Source organism: Capricornis sumatraensis, chromosome 2, assembly GCF_032405125.1.
Source record: "Capricornis sumatraensis isolate serow.1 chromosome 2, serow.2, whole genome shotgun sequence".
Lineage (NCBI taxonomy): Eukaryota > Metazoa > Chordata > Mammalia > Artiodactyla > Bovidae > Capricornis > Capricornis sumatraensis.
The window spans coordinates 13,050,468-13,073,754 of NC_091070.1; the positions used below are offsets into that span (position 1 = coordinate 13,050,468).

The window sequence follows — 23,287 nt, forward strand, 5'->3', positions numbered from 1 at the left end:
TGAGATGGTTGAGTAGCTCAGGGAAAACAAAAACAAAAACAGGCTTCTAAGACCAAACCTTTGTTCTTATCCAGTCTCGGTCACTCTTTAGCTATGTATGACTGGTTAGTAAATCCTATCAACACTGTCCCTTAAATATCTATCGGATGTATCCCCAAAATTCGACCTCCACTCTCCCATCACAGTTTGGACTCTTATTTCCCACCCTGAACTAATATAAATGCAAACTGAACTATTTTATACTGGTCTGTTGGCCTTCTATCTCCCACATTTCATCCATCACTTGCCAGAGGGACCTGACTTTGTTGTTGTTTAGTCATTAAGTTGTGTCTGACTCTTTTGTGACCTGGTGGACTGCAGCCTGCCAGGCTCCTGTGTCCATGCAGTTTCACAGGCAAGAAGACTGCAATGGGTTGCCATTTTTCTCTCCAGGTCTTAGTTATCTGATTGCTAAAAATGGCGTGCCCACTATAATGCAAGGTCCAAATTTGTGGGGAGAACAAAACAAGCTGCTTTACAACTGGCCTTGCCACTCCTTCAGCCACACCTTCTAAAACATCCCTTCAAATCCCTTCTCTTCACTCCCTAAGTCTTAGATTCCATCCATGAGGAAAACGTACTGTTTCCAGAAGTCACCCCTGCATATATGTTCCTTCTGCCTGGAATACATACCCTGCCTGATCTTCCTAGGAGACTCCTGCTACACCACCAAGCCTCAGCACGAATGTCACCCAACCTCTGACACTGTGCTTAATATTTCTCCTTGCATTATTGATATGTTTATGAAAAATATATTACGATCAATTCTCTTGCATCTCTAGTGATCATGAAGTCGCTGGCACACAGTACTCAATGGATGCCTCTGAATGAATGAGTTGGGGCCTTCCTTATTTTCTTCGTCAAGAAAATGAGGTTGAGCTTATGCAGCCTGCAGAATGGATGTGAGGGTTAAATGGCCCAGTGTGTATTAAGAATACAGAGCAGGCATGTATTAATATCTCTCAGTAAGGTTAATTTTCCTTTCCTTTTAATTCAGACTGGAGCAAGGAAGGATTCATCTATCTGTGAAAAGACACATGAAGCCAGAGATGCTAAAAAGCAAAAAGAAAAAAAAAAAGAAAGAAAGGCTATGACAATCCCCTTGTGTTGTATTTTGAAGCACCTGTTCCTCATAATTTTGTGACATCTCAATTTATTGCATCCATAATGGGCAGATGTCTTCTGACAGTTAAGCAGCTTTTAGCCAAGGCAGCAATAAAGGTACGAAGTGGCAATGTAAGTGACCTCCATGTCTCTGCATCTGACAGAATCCCAGCCAATGGCCAGTGTGTCACACTTCTGAGCAGCTGTGACACGCTGCCTCAAAGTACTGACCCGCACATTCTCAGGCTGCACACAGGCCTAGCTGCAGATTTTCTGAAGATCTCCAGAGTCCCCAGCCTGTCCTTCTGAGACTCCAGGAGTTTCAAGCTTCTAAAACAGTTAGAACTTTCTTTACTTCCTGTCTTCTTTAGAGTAACAGAAAGATCCATGATCAGGGGTGTCTCAGATCCCAACCTGACAGAATAACACTTAAGGGTTCATGGACTCTGGGGCAATTTCCTGGGATCATACAACCCTGCACCTGTGGAAAGGGAAACTTGGAGAACAGGAAGAGAAACAAGAAGAGGCTGAATCTGAGCAGTGCTATCGTCGCCACTCAAAAAATGGTCAGAAGACCTAAGACATATCTCCAAAGAAGACATACAGGTGGCCATGAAGCACATCAAAAGCTGTGCAATATCGCTAATTCTTTGTTGTTGTTCAGTCGCTAAATCATATGCTAATTATTAGAGAAATGCAAATCAAAACTACAATGAGGTATCACTTCACACAGTCAGAATGGCCAACAAAAAGTCTATAAACAATAAAGGCTGGACAGGGTGTGAAGCAAAGGGAACCCTCCTACACTGCTGGTGGGAATGTAAATTGGTACAGCTGCTCTGGAGACAGTATGGAGGGGCCTTCAGAAACTAATAGAGCTTCCATATGATCCAGCAATCCCATTCTCAGGCATATACCTGGAGAAAAACATGGTTCAAAAGGATATATGCACCACAGTGTTCACTACACCACTGTTTACAGTACCCAAGACAATGCAAGCAACCTGCTAGGTTTCTTAAAAAAGTAACTGTGGTTTCAGCTTCTGGTTCACGATGGTGGAGAAGAAGGACATGCGCTCATTTCCTGTGAGAGCACCAAAACTGCAACTAGCTGCTGAACAACCATGGACGGGAGGATACTGGAATCCACCAAAATAAGATACCCCATGGCCAAAGGTGAGGAAGAAGCTTCAGTGAGATGGTAGGAGGGGTGCAATCATGACAAAATCAAATCCCATACCCACTGCACAGGTGACCCACACACTGGAGAACAGAAATATCAAACAAGGTCAGCATTGCTGTGAAGGTTCTGAACTCCACATCAGGCTTCCCAGCCTGGGGATCTGACAGAGGGACTGGGAATCAACAGGGAATCTGGCCTTGAGGGCCCGCGGGATTTGATTATAGGACTCCCAGAGGACTGGCAGAAACAGAGACTCCAGACTTGGAGGCGATAAACAGAATTTTGCTCTCATCAAGACCCAGAGGAGAGGAGCAGTGACCCCACAGGAGACTGAATCAAAATCACCTGCTAGTGTTGGAGGGCCTTCTGTGGAGGTGCGGGCCAGCAGGGGCTCACCACAAGGACAGGGGCACTTGAAGGTCCCCCTTGGAGTTCACCATTAACCCTACTATAGAGCCCTAGGGATGGGTATCCTCAGGCCAAACAACTACCACCATGGAGGGAGTACAACCCCACCCACCAGTAGATAATTGGATTAAAGCTTTACTGAGCAAGGCCCTGCCCACCAGAGCAAGACTCAGTTTTTTCCAGCCCTTCCCATCAAGAAGTTTACACAAGGCTTTTAGCATCATCCATCAGAAGGCAAACAGAAGAAGCAGTCTTATACTGGCTAAAACAAAAATCATATCACAGAAAGTTAATCATGGTGAAAAAGTAGAAAGTTATGTCCCAGATGACAGGACACGATAAAAACCCCAGAAAAACACCTACATGAAGTGGAGATAGGTAACCTTCCAGAAAAAGAATTCAGAATAATGATAGTGAAGATGATCCAGAAGCTGTGAAAAAGAATGGAGGCGAAGATTGGGAAGGTGCAAGAAATGTTTACCAAAAACTTAGAAGAACTAAAGAACAAACAATACAGAAGAAGAATAATACACTATCAGAAAGCAACAGCAGAGTAACTGAGGCAGAAGAACAGATAAATGACCTGGAGGACAGAATGGTGGAAATCACTGTTGCAGAACCGAATACAGGAAAAGAATGAAAAGAAATAAAGACAGCCTAAGAGACCTCTGGGACAACATTAAATGTACCAACATTCACATTAAAGAGGTCCAAGAAGGAAAAGAGAGAGAGAAAGGACCTGAGAAAATATTTGAAGAGATAATAGCTGACAGCTTCTCAGTGATGGGAAAGGAAATAGTCAACCAAGTCCAGGAACCACAGAAAGCTCCAAGCAGGATAAACCCAAGGAGGAACACACCGAGACACATAGTAATCAAACTGACCAAAATTAAAGACAGAGACAAAATATTAAAAGCAACAGAGAAAAATGACAAATAACATAGAAGGGAACTCTCTCATCAGGTTATCAGCTGATTTCTCAACAGAAATTCTACAAGTCAGAAGGGAATGGCATGATATATTCAAAGTGATGGAAGGGAAGAACCTACAACCAAGAATACTGTACCCAGCAAGACTCTCCTTCGGATTTGATGGAGAAATCAAAAGTTTTTCAGGGAAGCAAGTTAAGAGAACCTTCAGCACCACCAAACCAATTTTACAACAAATGCTAAAGGAACTTCTCTATGCAGGAAACACAAGAGAAGGAAAAGACCTACAGAAGGTAAACCCAAAACAACTGAGAAAACGGTAATAGGATCATACATATTGATAATTACTTTAAATGTAAATGGATTAAATGCACCGACCAAAAGACATAGACTGGCTGGTGGATGGAAAATGTGCATATGTATGCACTTCCATTTACCACATCATTCTGCTTGACCTCCTCAAATCGTATGTAATTATTTTAGATTGTTAAGTTAACCAGTATGGCTTGCAATTGTAATTATCTTTTATTTTTTGTCTGGTTATTGACTGTGAAAACTGATAAACATCTTTTATTCTTGTGATTATGTAACTATTACTCACTTAATACTATTGTATCATGAACGGTCTACAGAAAAATAACAGCACTCTATATCACCAAAACTAGGATCTAATAGAAAAACCTGTAATCACTTTTTAAAATCCAGAAGCATATCAGAATTATCTTGAAATTTTTTGTAAAATACAAATGCTCGAGGGAAGGGGAAAAATGTGTACCTATGGCTAATTCATATTGATGTTTGGCAGAAACCAACAAAATTCTGTAAAGCAAATATCCTTCAGCTAAAAAAATAAATAAAATTCTCCCAATAATGGAAAAATAAAACAACAAATGCTAAGGTATTGTTTTTTTCTCCAAAGCTCCAGGTATGTTTCTAATGAGCAGTCATGTTTAAATCAAGTGGACTATATGATTATCTTTTACTTTTATTACCTAGTATGTTTCATGTTTTCTATTTTATATGCAGTCCTTCTATTTCATTTAGTTTATGTTCTCCAATTTCTCCATTTCTTCTTTTTTTGATGTATTTCCTAAAGCATTTATCAAGTGTAGTAGAAAAGCTTTAATACACATATGTACATATGTATGATATATATTTTAGAAAACATTAATTTTTGCTTAACTAAAAAAATTAACATTTTGATTCTACTTGTTTGATTTAGCATAAATAGAATGCTAGATTTCTAATTAAAAAATAGATATGAAACAAGCAACAAAGGTTTACTGCATTGGGAACTATAGTCAAATCTTGTAATAATCTAGGATGGAAATAATTTCAAAAATAATATATTTGTATTTGTATAACTGAATAACTTTGCTGTGCACCTGAAACATAGTAAGTCAACTATACTTCAATAAAATATATACATTTTAGAAAAAACAAATTGCAGTTTCAGAGTGTGAATTTTAAATCATTATACTAGGCTCAAACACATCTTTATTAATCAGAGTAGGCACTATTACAATCAATACATTTTTGCCAATGAGAAATAAGTTTGTTTATTCCTGTAGCATAAAAATCCATGCTTCAGGATTTTATGAACTCTTAGAAAGCATTTTCTGCCTCCTGCTGGTTATGGAAGCATTTTCCCTGCAAAAAGTTGTCGAGATGCTTGAAGAAGTGGTAATCAGTTGGCGAAAGGTCAGGTTAACATAGAGGATGAGGCAAAATTTTTGTAGCCCCATTTGTTCAACATCCGAAGCACTGGTTGTGCGATGTGCAATTGGGCATTGTCACGGAGAACTGGGCCCTTTCTGGCTGGCTGGCCGATGCTGGCTGTAGGCACTGCAGTTTTGGGTGCATCTCATACATACTTCTCATATGTAACGGTTTTGCTAGGATTCAGAAAAGTGTGGTGGGTCAGACTGCTGGCAGACTACCAAACAGTGACCATGACCTTTTTTGGGTGCGAGTTTGGCTTTGGGAAGTGCTTTGGAGCTTCTTCTTGGTCAAGCCACCGATTCGGTCATTTCAGGTGATGCATAAAATCTACTTTTTGTTGAAATCTGATCGAAAAATGGTTCATCATTGCATAGAATAAGAGAGGATGGCACTTCAAAATAGCAATTTTTTTTTATTTGTGGTCAGCTCATGATGCACCCACTTATCGCGCTTTTTCACCTTTCCAATCTGCTTCAAATGCTGAATGACTACAGAATGGTAGACACTGAATTCTTCAGCAATTTATCACGTTGTTATAAAAGAATCCGCTTCAGTGATCCTCTTAACTGGTCACTGTCAACTGCTGATGGCCGGCCACTGTGCTCCTCACCTTCAAGGCTCTCATCTCCTTTGCAAAACTTGAACCACCAGGGCACTGCATGTTTGTTAGCAGTTCCTGGACCAAGAGTGTTGTCAATATTGCAAGTTGTCTCTGCTGCTTTATGACCCAATTTGAACCCAAATAAGAAAACTGCTCAACTTTGCTTTTTGCCTAACATCATTTCCCTAACCTAAAATAAACAGCAAGTAATGAGTCATTAGTAAAAGAACGTAAAGGAAGAAATGCACATTAAAATGTTGTATAACATAACCACACTTATTAAAGAGTATTCCAATATCAAAGAGCAAAGTTCAATAATGCAAAACCATATTTACTTTTGCACCAACTTAAATAAATGTCCATTCACAGATGAATGGATAAAGAAGAGCCGGTACATATACACGATGGAATATTACTCAGCCTCTAAAAAGAATGCCATTTGCAGCAACTTGGACGGACCTGGAGATTATCACACTAAGTGAAGTGAGTGCAACAAAGACAAATATCATATGATATAGTTGATCTGCAAAATATTTTTTTTTAATGATACAAATGAACACATTTACAAAACAGAAACAGACTCACAGACTTAGAGAAGGAACTTACTATTACCAGGGGTGAAGTATGTGGGGTGGGCAGGGATAGACTGGGACTTTAGGATGATTATGTATTCACTGTTATACTTAAAACAGATTAACCAACAAGGACCTACCATATAGCATGGGGAACTCTGCTCAATACTCTGTAATAAGCTAAATTGGAAAAGAATTTGAAAAAGAATAGATACATGTAGGTGTATAACTGAATTGCTTTGCTATACACCTGAAACTAATACAACATTGTTAATCAATTATACTGTTAATATAAAATAAAAAAATTTTAAAAGCATCAATGGATTAAAAAAGCAGGGGGGATATGTTGGTTGATGAATTACATTTTGCATGGGGGCCTCCTTTCTTTAATACATGTATTTACTCACTGAAAGGGGGGAAAAAGTGAACTAAAAAAGAGACAGCCTTTTAGTGATCTTAAGAAATCCAAGAGTCTATTCATTAATCTATCAATTAAAACTTTTAAGTCATGGACCTGAAGTATCCCCAGTATACCAAGGTACTTGTTTTCTTAGATGAATGAATCAGAGAAGTGACAACTTCACTGCAGTGCTGATAAAAGTAAACCTAGGCTCCTAACCCAGAAAGTACTGCAGACTGCAAGGAACAAGGACTAGTATCCCTGCTCTGCCCTTCATTCACCTTTACCCCTCTACTCAGGATAAGGGAAGATATTGCCAAGCTGATGACATTTAAGAATCACAGAGTTTTATAATTGAATGGGCCCTGGGAGAGCATGAAACCCAATTGCCTCATTTTATTTTTTCAGAACAAGGAAGCCAGAGGATCCAAGTAAGAATCTCAAAGTCACAGATCTAAATAAAGGGCCCAGGTGTTCCTAGGGAAATGGGGCAAGGCCTCAATGGTACTGAAACAAGGGAAAGCAACAGGCATGTTTATATTTGACCTTGGAGACCAGGTTTTCTTCTGTTCCCACATCAGTGAGTCAGTCTCAGCAGACCCCAAGAGATCCAGAGCTGTTTTTAAAGTACTATACCATGTTGGACCTATTGTGCTTTCTAATTGTTATCTCATTCTTTCCTATGATTATTCCTGGATCATTGCCCTCGGTGGATTGATAACAATTTGCAGATTACTCCTCCAACCCCTCCATTAGACTGTGAGCTCATGAAGAACTGAAACCAGGTCTTCTACAAACTTTTATCCTCACAACTTAGCTCACTAAGCCTGGTAGAGACAAAAGGTATGGAATCACCATGTGAAAGTGAAGTGAGTGAAAGTCACTCAGACGTGTCCAGCTCTTTGCAACCCCATGGACTACACAGTCCACAGAATTCTCCAGGCCAGAATACTGGAGTGGGTAGCCTTTCCCTTCTCCAGGGGATCTTCCCAACTCAGGGATCAAGCCCAGGTCTGCCGCATTGCAGGCGGATTATTTACCAGCTGAGCCACAAGGGAAGCCCAAGAATATTGGAGTGAGTGGCCTATCCCTTCTCCAGCAGATCTTCCCTACCCAGGAATCAAAAACCGGGGTCTCCTGCATTGCAGGCAGATTCTTTACCAACTGAGCTGTCAGGGAAGTCCTAACTACATGAATGTTGTAGTTAATTCCAAAGAAGCATCACAGCTTCATTTCCTACAGCTTGAGGGACCAAAAGCCAATGGAACTAAAGTTACTTAATAATGTGTTGAATATTTAAACATTTTAACAATCTCACTTCAATACTCTAAGGAAGGCACAAAACAAATTTGAGTTTTTCATAACATATGACATGCTACCCAGTTTTCCAAAGAAGAGATCAATGCAGGTTGACTTAGGATTACGGTAGTAGAGAGGGAGAGAAGTGGACGGATGTACGATGAGTTTAGATGAGGAGGTGAAAGGAACTTGCTGAGACTGAATGAGATGGGAAAAGACAAAACCAAGGGATAAGGCCAAGGACAGTGGAGATGCCATTTTCTGAGACAGGAAAAACTACAAGGAAAAACAAGCAGTCTAAGTCAGGGAGGAGGAACTTAAGATTTCTATTTTCAATGTTAAGATTAAGATAGCTATCAGATATCCCAATGAAAACATCAAGAAGACAACTGGACATAGAAATCTGCAGTTCCAGAGAGAGTTCTAGGCTAGAGAACTTATTTGGCAATTACCGACACGTAGATAACCATAGCAACAGATGAGGATACAAAGGGCAATGTACAGACCAGGAGGAGACCCAGGATAGGGAACTGGGACCCTCCCTCCAATACTTAATAACCCTGTGATATGTGTGTAACACAGTGCTGAAAACTGTGGCAAACAAAAATACCCAAAGCGCTGTTTTTCCTTCAATGACCTTATAATACAACCTCTTTCAGGTATAAGAAAAGAAAAGCCTAGTCAATGAAATGGAAAGTACAGAGAGTTAGGAGTCAGGAACCATGAACTTTAACCATTCTACAGCTGTCCCAAGTTAAAGTGACTAACTTCTCAGGGTTTCCAATTCCTCACTCACAGAAATAAGGATTAGCTGAATTTGCCAGCTCTACTATTTCCCGATGTCCTGATTTCCATGTGGCATCCAAGTGACACACTCCAGGCCCCTCGCAAGGCAGGGTACCACTCATTGCTGCTCCAGAAGTGCACAGAAGCCATCAGAGGGGATGGCTGAAAGTGAAGTCCCCAGGCAGCTGCTGCCTGCAAGCTTTTCCTGTTGGAACAGGGTCATCTGACAGAACTCAAAATATCTACATTCTTGGTTTTCAGTTGGAGTTTACGTCAGATCACTGGAATCCAGGGGACCAGTAAGAAGAGCAGATTTACCCTCTCTATCACGTTTTCTTGATTCTACAAATTAATATTCTCAAAGGCATCCAATTTTCATGACCCTAGGAGGTATTTTATCAGATAGAAGTAGTCCAGGTGGGTGGCCTTATGGGTCAGGGTACCCCAGGCTTAACCATGAAAGGGCACCAAGAAAGCGGTTCAGTAAGATCCCATACTTACACAGTAGGTGATTGTTTATATCTATTCTAGGTGGCTGCCCACCTGGACAGAGCTGACTGGTAGAACAGACAGATGAACTAAACTGAGCCAATCAGGTTCTTTTTGAAAAATGTCAATTCGCATGAAAAACTCCGGATACTGTAGGTCAAGAGAGACGCATCACTTCAATTGCAGCGCCTTGGGCTCCCCTGAGCTGCTCTGCTTCTTTTTCAAGATAGATTGTGAGGTCATCATTTGATCAATAACTCTCTAGGTAATCATGTATGACAAACCTAGACAGCATATTAAAAAGCAAAAGCATTACTTTTCCGACAAAGGCCCATATAGCCAAACCTACGGTTTTTCCAGTAGTCATGTATGGATGTCAGAGTTGGACAATAAAGAAGGCTGTGCACTGAAGAACTAATGCTTTTGAATGGTGGTGTTGGAGAAGACTCTTGACCATCCCTTGAACTTCAAGGAGATCCAACCAGTCAATTCTAAAGGAAATCAGTTCTGAATATTTCTTGGAAGGATTGATGCTGAAGCTCCAATATTTCGGCCACCTAATACAAAGAGCTGACTCACAAGAAAAGACCCTGATGCTGGGAAAGAGTGAAGGCAGGAGGAGAAGGGGACAATAGAGGAAGACATGGTTGGATGGCATCACTGGCTCAATGGACATGAGTCTGAGCAAGCTCCGGGAGCTGTGATGGACAGGGAAGCCTGATGTGCTGCAGTCCATGGGGTCACAGAGTCAGACATGACTGAACGACTGAACAACAAATCATGTGGTAAGTCTCATTCCTTGACTCTGTTAGCTACTGTCAGTTCTGAAGCTTGCAACCAAGAGAAGCTTATCTAGTAAGTATCAGTCTCCCCATTTTACAGATAAGGAAACTGACTTGGGAAAAATAAGAAATATGTTGTATACTTTCTAGCTATTGAGAGAACCAACTTTAGGAAGCAAGTCCATCTGACTCTAAAATTCATGCTATTAACCACTAGGTCATCCCAAGTCTAAGTACTGGAGTGCAGGTTATTTTTGTCATAGAAATGAGCTTGTGCTGAGCCCTGTTTTATTTCTTGCTAAATAAATGATGGCATGCATTCAGAAAAAGCCATCTAGGGAAGGGGATAGAATCTGCAGCAGCCTCAAACTAAAGTTTGATGGTCTACAAATAAACCCACAACCTTGCCTACGGACACTTGGTCCCCACTAATTAAACTACAGTTTGGCTACACTGACAAGGAGAAGATGCCTATGTCGTCCCACGTCAACTGATCATCCTACAATAGGTAAGATAGAATATTTCCTCTGTATAGTAGGACTTCTAAAATGGCAAGCAGTCTTCCAGCAGATGCGCTTTAATCAAACAAACAGGCATTAAATGGCTACAGCAGGAAGGCCTTAGCTTTTTAGGTCATGGACAGGTCTCCCACAACACTATGACTAACAAAGAAGAAACCAGAACAGCCACAGTTGAACAACTGGGATGGGTGAATCTATCTGCATCTCCTTAGAATAGTAGCAGATCATGGTGAAAAAGAAAATCTAAATGCAACAGGAAGCCAATTGTTATATGTCAGATTTAGAGTTGCTGGTCCTCATATGCAGCAGAAGCACTCTCGGGGTCACAAAGAGTTGGACACGACTGTGTGACTAACACTTCCAGGTACTCATATAGTTCCTAGTTCCCTTGTCCTTATTCCCTTGTCTCTGGCTGACAACTTTAACCTGGGAGTTGTATCCAAGACGGGTGTGCTTGTTCACTTTGCTTGGGTTCCTGGCCATTTGGCGTCTTCCCAGAGCCATTCCTAACTCTGCTTTTTCTCTGGATACTGGTTTTCAGCATCTTGCCTATGCTTTCTCCGTTTTATGTAGACAAGTGACTCTTTCAGCCACCATTTCTGTTGTGTGGCCAACGGCACCAGGGGACAGACACTACTATGAAGCCCAAATATAGAACAGAGTTGGGGTTAGATGGGACACACTGCCTCAGGGATTGTCTTAGTCTTCTCAAATTTGGTACAAATGAATTTCAGGCTTAGTACTGCTTCTAGGGAAAAAAAATTAGAGAACTGTAAATGGAATGAACACATTGATGGTGTTATGGTGGGTGGGGTAGCACTCCTTGCCAAAGAGGATGACGGTCTTGCATAAGGGATGTTAACACTCACCCTTTACCACTCTTCAGAAGTGCCTGTAATGGATCTTGAGGGTCAGAGACAGAGAGAGGCCACAGTTTTGTTATTAAAAGGAGATTTAAAAAATCCAAGTAACCTCAGGTCCCCCTTTCCCAACCACTCACCCATATAGGCATGGCCTCTCCCATCTGTCTGCCCTCCTGATCCCCTAAGACATCAGGCCTGATATCTGCCACACATTAGCACACTCCCCACCTTTCCCTCTCCCCAAAGACTATACACCCCGTGATCAAAATCAAGGGCTATGTCAGTTTCTTTTTCCCCTTCATTCCCAGCCTCTAACACAGTGCCTGGAGCGAATTCAGATTTCAACAAACGTCTGCCACCTGTATGAAAAAATGAACAAAAGAGACTCAAAGCATCTCCGCTGATGAATCAGTTTCAATAAAGAAAAACAATGTCACAGGGAAACTATTTTCTTTGCCAGCAAAGTAGAGTCCCATCATTTTTACACTCCACTAACTCATTCTGAACACGGTGTCGGGAACAATACAGGACCAGAAGACAATTAGCCGGGGAACAAAACAACCAGTGGACCCGTCTGGGGTTTGAGCGACGTATAGATCAAATGTCTTTAATTTGCTAGCTCCTTCTCATTTGGCCACAATGGATGATTTTTGGCTGCACTGTACCAGGAATAATTGTCCCTCATATATCCCCAATCAGCTGCTGTTTAATGACTAGTCAAAAGTGACAACATAAAAGGTGCAATGACTTTCACTGTATTTGGCAAACCTTGGACCAACCTCCTCTGATTTGCCCGTGGAAAGGTGATCCTAGGGACACCCTGCACAGCTGTCTCCAGTCACTGCTGCTTGTCTTCAGTAATCACAAGGCCCTTGAGTTGGAAAGGGATGTCTGATGGGACCTTGGGTTCTTACACTACCTTCCTTGACGGTGGACCATCCACAATATCCTGACTTCTATCCAAATGGTCTCATGTATCACAGTGGTCAAATGACCTTTTGTCTCCCCAGACCAGCAACTGAGATCGTCTACCCTAAAAAAGAGATGTGGAAAGCATTCAGGAGCTCGACAGACTGGCCAGCCAAATGAGACCCACTTCTGTTCCAGGTGGCAGCCTCCTCATCTCAGCTCATGTTCTGGGGTCGCTGCTCTGAAAATTCAGTGAATCTGAATTTAACTTCTATGAGCCTCAAGAAAGCTCCTTTTCCTTTATTCCAATATCCTATGTTCTCTTTTTCAGTCCAGCTGTAGGGAAGGTTTGCAGTTCTCTTGAAATGCACTTTAGCTAGCTATATGGTTGACCTCAAAAAATGAGTCCTTGAAAACCCTTGCCTGGTTACCCAAGCCTGTTCCAGGATCCCTTCTCATCACCAGACTTCTGAAACCTGAACAAGTCTGGCCACTGGTATACTTAAGAGATGAGGCCCTGTATGTCGCTATCAGGAAAGTCTTCTTTGAATTTCCATGTTCTCCTAGTGGTCCAGCCCATGCTGCTGTCATGCATCATCTATACAAGAACCAAACATCTATGCTTCCTGTATACATGTCTCAACACCTCAACTAAATAAATGATAAGCTTCTGGAGACAGAAGCTATGTCTACTGCAAACACAGTATTCTCGAAGCTCTAAAGAGCTATGCCCTCAGCAAAAATTTGTTAACTGTCTAAAGTATACTTTCATATAAAATCAAGGTAGACAGTTCATAGACAGTCAGCTAAACTGTGTGTCACTGGCATGTAAAAGAATTAACCAAGCTGCAATCTGGACATGGCTTATAGACTGGCATCTCTGTACCTTGATGTTATCTCTTTGCTTACCTTTATCTCTGCCTTGTACCCAAACTGTAAATTGAGTGCAAATGTAAGAAGTTAAAGTGGTAGATGGTCTCTTCTAAAGGGTCAGCCGCCACTGTTTGTTCCCCAACATTTCAGCCACCTCTCACACCCTTCCCCCCACCCTCACTCCCCCCTCCATTCAGTTATCAACTTTGTTTGGTTCCCCAACTGTGCCATGGTCTCTTACCTCTTGGCACACAACGTCCTTCCAATCTAAGACATATGGTTTTCTCCCACCTTGTTGCCAAGCTACCTATTACTCATATTTCAAGTCTCAACCTACATACTTCTTTCTGCTGAAGCTTTCTATGAATCCCTACAGTATGTTGGATCCCCCCGCAAAGGAATCCCAAGCTTTTCTGTACTTTCCTGGTAATGATGTCGATGGCAATCATTTTAACCATAACAATCACTGACATTGACTATACGCTTTTCATAGTGCAGGAATCTATTGACTCATTTAATCCTGATTAATAGTAGGGAGGAGGCTTCCCTTGTGGCTCAGCTGGTAAAGAATCTGCCTGCAATGTGGGAGACCTAGATTTGATCCCTGGGTTGGGAAGATCCCCTCGAGAAGGGAAGGGGCAACCCACTCCAGTATTCTGGCCTGGAGAATTCACGGACTGTATAGTTCGTGGGGTCACAAGGAGTCGGACACGACTGAGCGACTTTCACTTCACTTCACTTAGCAGGTAACGAAAGTGAAAGTGAAAGTCACTCAGTCGTGTTGGACTCTTAGTCCATGGAATTCTTCAGGCCAGAACACTGGAGGAGGTATCCTTTCCCTTCTCCAGATCATCTTCCCAACCCAGGGGTCAAACCCAGGTCTCCCACATTGCAGGCAGATTCTTTACCAGCTGAACTACAAGGGAAGCCCAAGAATACTGGAGTGGGTAGCCTATCCCTCCTCCACGGTATCTTCCTGACCCAGGAATCAAACTGGGGGTCTCTGGCATTGCAGACGGATTCTTTACCAACTGAGCTATGAGGGAAGGAACCTGATTATCTCCATTTTAAAGAAGAGGAAATCAAGTCTCAATGATATTATCTTGAGTTCATATCACTCTATAAAGGCCACATTTCTCATCCAGTCTTACCCCAGAATTCATGTTCTCAACCAACACACCATTGCCTCATAAAACTCAACATGTAACTGATTATTTATTTAACAACTAACTATTCCACTAGGCAGCAAGTTCCAAAGAACAGGGCTGGGGCTATTTTTAGCCTAATGTGAGAGTTAGCCCAGAGAAAGCACCCAAAAAGCATGAGTTCAAGGAACAAATGAAACAGCCAGTTGGTGAGCCCACCCAGAATCCCCAAAGAAAAAGTATTGGCCTTCTCAAAGAGAAGATGTCAAACATTCCATCCAAAAAGCATCATGACCTAGCTCCTATTTATGCTAGTTTCCCTCTTTACGATCCAGTCCTAGCCAAATCGAACCAAACATCCAGACCTAGAAAGGGTGTCATCTGGAAAGCAGTGAACCTAAGAAAATTCTCCCCCAGAAGCACGCAAGCACAGGGAGGTCCAAAGGAAATGTCCGCGATAGCAAAGGAAGCCCGGGCACGTCTCCCCACTCTCAACCCAGCGCATCACCACACGACTCACCCCGCTCGCAGGTCCGTCCCCAGTAGCCAGTGCCCGTGCAGTCGCAGATGAAGCGGTTCCAGCCATCCTTGCACACGGCGTTGTTCTTGCAGGGGTAGCTGTCACACTGCTTGGCGCTCATCCGTGAGCAGGAGGACTTGACGCCCGCGGCGTTCTGCATCTCTGCCAGCTGCCGGATGTTCTTGCTGCGCCCGTCGATGAACAGGTCGCGGATGCAGCCCACATAGCCGTAGTTGAGCATGGCGGTCCAGAGCTCGGTGGGGAGGATGAGGCCAGCGCGGTTCTCTGGCAGCCCGCCCAGGTACATGTCCCCCTCCAGGTCGAGGATCTCGCTCTCCCCGCTGGCGGTGAACGGCGTGCGCCTGCTGTTCACTGATATGGTACCTGGGATGGGAGGATGGAGACAAAGAGTGAGCTCACAGCCCTCCTGGCATCCCAGGTGAGCCTCCCAGTTGAACTGAATGAAAGGAACCTAGCGGGTGAAATGGGAGACCAGTGTGGCCCGGCCAGGAGAGTACCATGTGAGCGGGGAGTGAAAGGCCACAAGATGGTGAAAAAGGACAACGCAGGTCATTTGGTTCTGGTCCCTGGCAGCTAAGATAGCTGAGCCCAGAGGAAGACCCAGGACAATCCCAGTGGCCAGTATCTAAAATACTATTTTTTTTTTCCTACCTAAAAGTCTTGGCTGAAAGGTTGCATGCCATATAGATGGACAGCAGCACCATCCCCTCCTGTGTTTAAACCCTAGCTCTGCCACATACTAGCCAGATAAACTTGAAGAATTGACTTCACTTTTCTGGTCCTCAATTTCCTCATCTGTAAAATGGGAAAGGAACTGTCCCACTTCACAGGTTGCCGTGATGGCTGCGTGCCTGCATGCTAAGTTGCTTCAGCCACGTCCAACTTTGCAACCCTATGGACTGCAGGCGGATGAGCTCATATATGTAAGGTGCTTTTTACTCTGTACCTAGGACAGAGTCTATAAGTCCCGCCTGAGTCTTCACCACTGGCTCACCATTGCCAGAAGGATGGAACCTGCTTGTCTGTCTCTCTCTGCTCTCTCTCCATGCGCTGATATCCTCTGTACTTGTCTTAGGTACCAGTCCAGCCAGTATGTACTTTCAACACTCATTGCTTTTGACAAATTTTAACTGGAACATGTTTCTTCATGCGTTCACTTAACAAGCATGCATCGGAACCTGTTCTATCTCTAGTATAGTTCTAGGCACAGACACGAATTTGACAGCCGTGTCCCTGCTCTCATGAAGCTGATGTTCCAGAGTAGAGGAAGAGAAAATAAGCAAGTCACCAGATAAACAGAAGAGACGGACGAATGGCAGTTGGGAGGAAGGCAGATAAGTGGGTGCAGCAGCCCCAGCAGACGGGTTCTGCTTTCAAGTGGACGGTTGGTAAAGGCTCCTCTAAGCAGGTGACAGGTAAGCGGAAACCAGAATGCTGAGAAGGATCCAGGCATGCCAAGTCCCGGGGGAAGAGAAACGTGTCTGGCACCAGGAATGGTACTTACAGAGGCCCTGGGGTAGGCAGGAGTGTGGCTACAGTCGAGGTTGCCAGAGGACGTCAACAAGAGATGAGATCAGAGCTGGACTGGTCACACGAGCTCACAGATGCAACCCTGAGCCTGACCTGGAACTTGGGAACTGGGGTTCCAGTCTTAAATGCCCTTCTAACCCTGCACCAGTCCCTGAACCCAGTTACAGATCAATTTCCTAACTGAAAAATCAAACTGATATCTGAACATCATGCCAAAACTTTCAAAGCTGTAGTCTTCTCAAAGTCCCTTATTGGTACCAGGATAACAGGGCCATCCATCAGCCAGCTTTCCCTCATCTGTGTCTCAATTCCCTCGGCTATGACAGAGGACAGCATGAAGGGCCTGGGAGATCAAATGAGATCAAGAAAGTGAAGCACACTCTAAATTGCAAAGGACACCCAGCGGCAGAAAGCAGATAGAGCACGAGGGGCCGCTGGGGAGCTCAGTGAGGCCCACTCTCCCAACTCTCCCCTGCAAATTTTCTCCTGGATAAACCAGCTTTCCCTTTTTGCTTTTAAATCTTAAAAAAACAAAAACAAAAACCCTACATAACAATAAGACTGTCCTGGCCACCATTTTTAGTACTTTCTGTGCTTTTCTGGACTCAAGCTTCAGAATAATCTTGTGGCTGACGTTCGTATTTCCCCTATTTTACAAATGAAGAAAGGGACTCAAGCCTCATCATCTGCTCTCTTGCACAGTTTGCCTTCTTTACCCACCACACTCCACCGAAATAATCTGATCACCAACAGCAAGGAGCTTCTATTGCCAAGTGAAGAACAGCACCTGGAACCGATTTAAATAGTGGAACCTTAAGCAATCCATCCTGAGCAAAATCCTCCTCTAAGTGTGTGACCACAACTGTTTTGAGAGTCAGTCTTCCAGTTGGCAATGAAAATAAAAGGTTCCCAAGATCACCTCTCAGTCATATTCTTCAGGATGAGCAGCAGGCACCACAATTAGATACAATTAACTTTTTATAAGGATTCCCAGAAGCCTCAGTGATAAAGAATCTACTGGCCAGTGCAGGAGACACAAGAGATGCGGGTTTGACCCCTGGGTCAGAAATACCCTGGAGTAGGAAATGGCAACCCACTTCAGTATTCTTGCCCAAAGAATCCCATGGACAGAAGAGCCTGGCAGGCTAAAGTCCACAGGGTGGCAGAAATGTCAGAGAAGACGTAAGGGACTGAAAAACAAAGACGAAATGTTTTTAAAACTATTCATTTTAATATCAGTTCAGTTCAGTCACTCAGTCATGTCTGACTCTTTGTGACCCCATGAATCGCAGCACGCCAGGCCTCATTTTAATATAGGTCTGTTCAAACTACTGCACAATTGTACTCATCTCACATGCTAGCAAAGTCATGCTCAAAATTCTCCAAGCCAGTCTTCTTCAAGTGAACCAAGAACTTCCAGATGTTCAAGCTGGATTTAGAAAAGGCAGAGGAACCAGAGATCAAATTGCCAACATCCGTTGGATCACCAAAAAATCAAGAGAGCTCCAGAAAAACATTTGCTTTATTGACTATGCCAAAGCCTTTGACTGTGTGGATCACAACAAACTGTGGGAAATTTCGAAAGAGATAGGAATACCAGACCACCTGACCTGCCTCTTGAGAGACCTGTATGCAGTTCAAGAAGCAACAGATAGAACTGGACATGGAAAAATAGACTGGTTCCAAATAGGAAAAGGAATACATCAAGGCTGTATATTCTCACCCTGCTTATTTAACTTATATGCAGAGTACATCATGAGAAACACTGGGCTGGAGGAAGCACAAGCTGGAATCAAGATTGCTGGGAGAAATATCAACAACCTCAGATATGCAGATGACACCAACCCTTATGGCAGAAAGTGAAGAAGAACTAAAGAGCCTCTTGATGAAAGTGAAAGAGGAAAGTGAACAAGTTGGCTTAAAGCTCAACACTCAGGAAACTAAGATCATGGCATCTGGTCCCATCACTTCATGGCAAATAGATGGGGGAACAGTGGAAACAATGGCTGACTTTATATTCTTGGGCTCCAAAATCACTGCAGATGGTGACTGCAGCCATGAAACTAAAACACACTTGCTGCTTGGAAGGAAAGTTATGACCAACCTAGACAGCATATTAAAAAGCAGAGACATTACTTTGCCAACAAAGGTTCATCCAGTCAAAGCTACAGTTTTTCCAGTAGTCATATATGGATATGAGAGTTGGACCATAAAGAAAGTTGAGCACCTAAGAATTAATGCTTTTGAACTGTGGTATTGGAGAAGACTCTTGAGAGTCCAAGGGACTGCAAAGAGATCAAAGCAGTCAATCCTAAAGTAAATCAACCCTAAATATTCATTGGAAGGACTAATGCTGAAGCTTCAATATGCTGACCACCTGATGCAAAGAACTGACTCATTGGAAAAGACCTTGATGCTGAGAAAGGTTGAAGGCAGGAGAAGAGGATGGCAGAGGATGAGATGGTTGGATGGCATCACTGACTCAATGGACATGAGATTGAGTAAGCTCCAGGAACTGGTGATGGACAGGGAAGCCTGACATACTGCAATCCATGGGGTTGCAAAAAGTTGAAATGACTGAGCGACTAAACTGAACTGATAAGAACGACATACCAGAAAATACTCTCAGGAAGAAATGAAGTTCTTCATTTCTTAAAAAAGCCTTCTGAAATTTCTTCAAATCTAAACTGGTTTAAAGAATAATAGACCCAAGTGTAAATATTAATGTGCTCCCCAGGAAATGCATTAAGAGCCTTTTTTTTTTCCCCCAATTGTAGTATTCCCCATCTCCACAGCATGTAAAGGACAGGAGTGTCTCTGATACTGTATTTCTTCCATGGCACGTTGTTTAAAAAATGAGTTTCTATCAGGTTTAAATATTTTTAAATAATTTATTGACAAGAATATATTGTAAAACAAAAAATAATCTAAAAAGTAATATGATAATTTGTGTTCTTACTGAAATAATTTGATTATAAAAAATTACTTATGAGAGCTAAATTACACTGTATAAATGTCACTTTTAAAACTTGTAAGTTTGACATAACATCTAAGACCCATTTTTGTGTCTCTAAGACTAATTATTTTGTGTCCCTTTTGAATTTTTAAACTTCTTTTTTTTTTTTTAATTTTTTATTTTTTTATTAAATTTTAAAATCTTTAATTCTTACATGTGTTCCCAAACATGAAACCCCCTTCCACCTCCCTCCCCATAACATCTCTGTGGGTGATAATTAACATTGATTATGAAAGTATTTCTGAATAAAAATAAATCTACATTTAAAAAACATATTAAAATGTTCTTATGCTGCTTATACATGAAAATTATTTTTTTGTTGTTTAGTCACTAAGTCATGTCCACTCCTTGCAACCCCATGGACTGCAGCATGCCAGGCTTCCCTGTCCTTCACTATATCCCAGAGTCTGCTCAAGTTCATGTCCGTTGAGTTAGTGATTCCATGCAACCATCTCATCCTCTATCACCTCCTTGCTTACTCAGTAAATTTTTATGGGCTTTAATCAAATTTATCAGTGTGTGTTGTATTCAGCAGCTAAGTCACGTCCACTCTTTGCCACCCCATAGACTGCAGCACACCAGGCTTGCTGTTCTTCACTATCTCCTGGAGTTTGCTCAAATTCATGTCCGTTGAGTTGGTGATGCCATCCAACTGTCTCATCTTCTGTCGTCCCCTTGTTTACTCAGTAAACTTTTATAGGTCTTGATCAAATTTATCAGTGTGTCAAAGTATTAACCAATGCCATAGTGAAAGTGAAGTCGCTCAGTCGTGTCCGACTCTTTGCGACCCCATGAACTGTAAGCCCACCAGGCTCCTCTGTCCATGGGATTCTCCAGGAAAGAATACTGGAGTAGGTTGCCATTTCCTTCTCCAAACCAATGCCATGGCACCCAAGTATAAAATTAAAGTGTTTTGTAATCAAAACTTGTTTGTCAAAATGGGTCTGATGGTTCTAACCAGACAAAATAACACCCTACTTGAAAAAGCAATTAGTGTTGAGAATAAACAGAAATAGATACGTGGCAATTTTACATGTTCTAGCCTCCCTTTGACTCAGATAGGTGACATTTAAGCTGTGCCAAGGTCTAGGTTAGTCAATCATGAAAGCCGTCAACCATGACCAGTCCGAAAACCCAATGTGCATGGTCTTAAAAACTAGCAGGAGTGTTTCCTTTATAATTCTCAGATAGCTTTCTCGCTCTGCCCCGGCCGACATTTACGGATAAACTTTGAAAGATTTGGCCTCAGAAGAAATTAAATTTGTGTGTTTTCTGCTTAAAAAGAACAAAATGCTCATTCTTGCCCAACAAGCACATTTCATTTGAAGTCTCTTGGTTCCGATCAAATTTCAGGCAATCAATAAGGCACCTTCTGGGCAATAAACCATCCAGGTCTACAATCTGCCACCCATCTGCCCTTTGCACGGAACCTAAGTGGCTCCTCCTAAGGGCAACACTGCTCATCTCCGCCATCCCTCCAGCTCTGGGAGGATGTGGAACAGCCATCCACGCATGCCTGGCCATCCCTGGCTACAGACTGTTAGGGGAACCTACTGCTTTCTATTATCGGCCAAATGCACCCAGAAACAAAATGTCCAAAAGGAAGGCATTTTTGTGTTCACCAGGAGAGAAAAACCTTCAAAATATGGCAAACAGAGCCGAGACATTTCTTGAGTATGATACTACCTAAATGGAGAATCAGGATTTAAATGCGAAATTCAGATGCTCTAATTACTACTCTGGGTGAAATGTCCTTTCTGATGGCACAGGAAGTGACCTTCATCACCACATGTCCACAGAAAGCAGGCAGACTGTCCAGGCATTCCAAAGCCTCAGCTTCTCTATTTGTGTTTCCCCACTCCCATCCTTTGTTACTATTCTAGAGTGGCTATGTACTGCCTGGGGCTAGCTTGTTTGATCCACGGCTGCAGAAACAAAGCCATTTGAAGCAAATGCAGAAGGTTATGAAGACGAAGGGAGAGTTAGTGAGGTCTGAGCAAACAGTGAAATATAGGCTTTCACACCAAAGGAAGGCTTTAAATTGAACATGACTTCAGGAAAAATCAATTTGTCTTTTCCTTTCTTGTCATAATTTTCCCCTGCAATATGACTCTTGACAATTATTGAAGGGTGAATCGTTGCATAAACCCTTGCACAGTGCGGCTTATTCTACAAGAGTAATCACACAGAGCAGCATCTGTGATGTCACAGTTGGTTTCTATGGTGATAAGAAAAAGGAGAATAAGAAGAGAAGGGGGAAAAAACCCATCACACCAGTGACATGACAGTCACTTTGGTAGCAGTGAGAATGCTCGTTGTAAAACCATCCTCAGTCCCAGGGTCTCAGAGCTATCACTGAAACCATTGTGCAGTGAGTGACAAGGGAGATGAGAAGAATGTCAGCCTTTGATAAGCCAGGTGTCTTGTTCAGTAACATCATCTTACAACAAGCATTCAGGAGAATAGCAGAAGAATCAGCAAGTACAAACACTAAAAAAAAAGAAAAAACTATAAGGAAGGGGAAGTTTGCACACACCCTGCCTCTTCCTACCTGATCTGCCATCTCGCTGAATATCCACGTGGTACCATTCCCCATCGTTGGCTTTCTTCTGTGTGGCTTTCACTTTAATGGTGCCTGAGCCCATGTCAAGCAGCAGGTACAGGTTGCCATCGAGGAGTTCCACAGCAAAGAAGTCCACCTTGGTGTTCTTCTGGCTCCGAGCATCCTTCCTCTCTTGGGGCTTGCCGTGAGTGAAGAGGATCAGGCCGTTGGGCTCAGTGGTGCGAAAGTCAAAGGAGATAGAGCCCATGCGTTTGGTGTTCCACTTGGGCAAGCTGATGTAAGCCTCTGGGGTCTCAAAGTTGATGGGGTCCAGTGTGGCCACATTCTCACACTTGAATACCACCTCGCCATAGATCTTCATCTTGGTGTCCCCAATCCTGGCCAAGCGAGACAGCTCCAGACGGATGTCGTTATTCTTATAAACAACCTGTCAAAAGTCAAACAAGTGCCATATGAATCAATCTTGCAAGCTGCAACCACCCATCGCTCACTGGGAACTCAGGGAAAAGGCCTGAGAAGAAGCTTCAGGACACAAGAGTCTGAAATAATATGAGAAACATGAGCCACAGCACTTTAAAAGCAGCTGCACAAACCTCTGAGGTGCGCACAAGCCGGGAAGAAGCCCCTGTATCTCCGCTGTGTTCCTTTTGTCTGTTTCCTTCTGGCCGATTTTTTGCAGCATCAGAAAGTTACACAATGCAAGCAGAAATCAAAGAGAGACTGAGTTGCACAGACACAAATACTTCCAGAGATATTTACTGCAGTGTCCTCAGTAAAAGACCAGAAACAACCTAAATGACCATCAGTGACAGACTGGCCCATCCGTATAATGGACCATGAGGCAGCCCTCAAAAACAAAGCAGCGCTCCCAGTTCTGACGGGGATTTTCTGAGTAATATTGTTAAGTGAATCAGCGAGGAACAGAACCATGTGAATTATGCTATCATTATGCAAAGTGGGTGTGTGTGTCAGGAAGTGTGCATTTTATGTATATATGTTTGCAAATGCATTAA

General features: G+C 42.7%; 1 protein-coding gene across 4 annotated transcripts in view; it reads right to left on the reverse strand.

Annotated features, from left to right (window-relative positions):
- NRXN3 (neurexin 3) overlaps positions 1-23,287 on the reverse strand; it is a 1,763,013-nt gene that overhangs the window by 1,247,187 nt on the left and 492,539 nt on the right. For all 4 annotated transcript variants that reach the window (XM_068964453.1, XM_068964455.1, XM_068964456.1 and 1 more), the window contains 2 exons: positions 22,263-22,701; positions 15,145-15,528 (listed from right to left, as the gene is read on the reverse strand). In XM_068964453.1, coding sequence (XP_068820554.1) covers positions 15,145-15,528; positions 22,263-22,701 — 823 coding nt within the window. The remainder of the gene's footprint in view (positions 1-15,144; positions 15,529-22,262; positions 22,702-23,287) is intronic.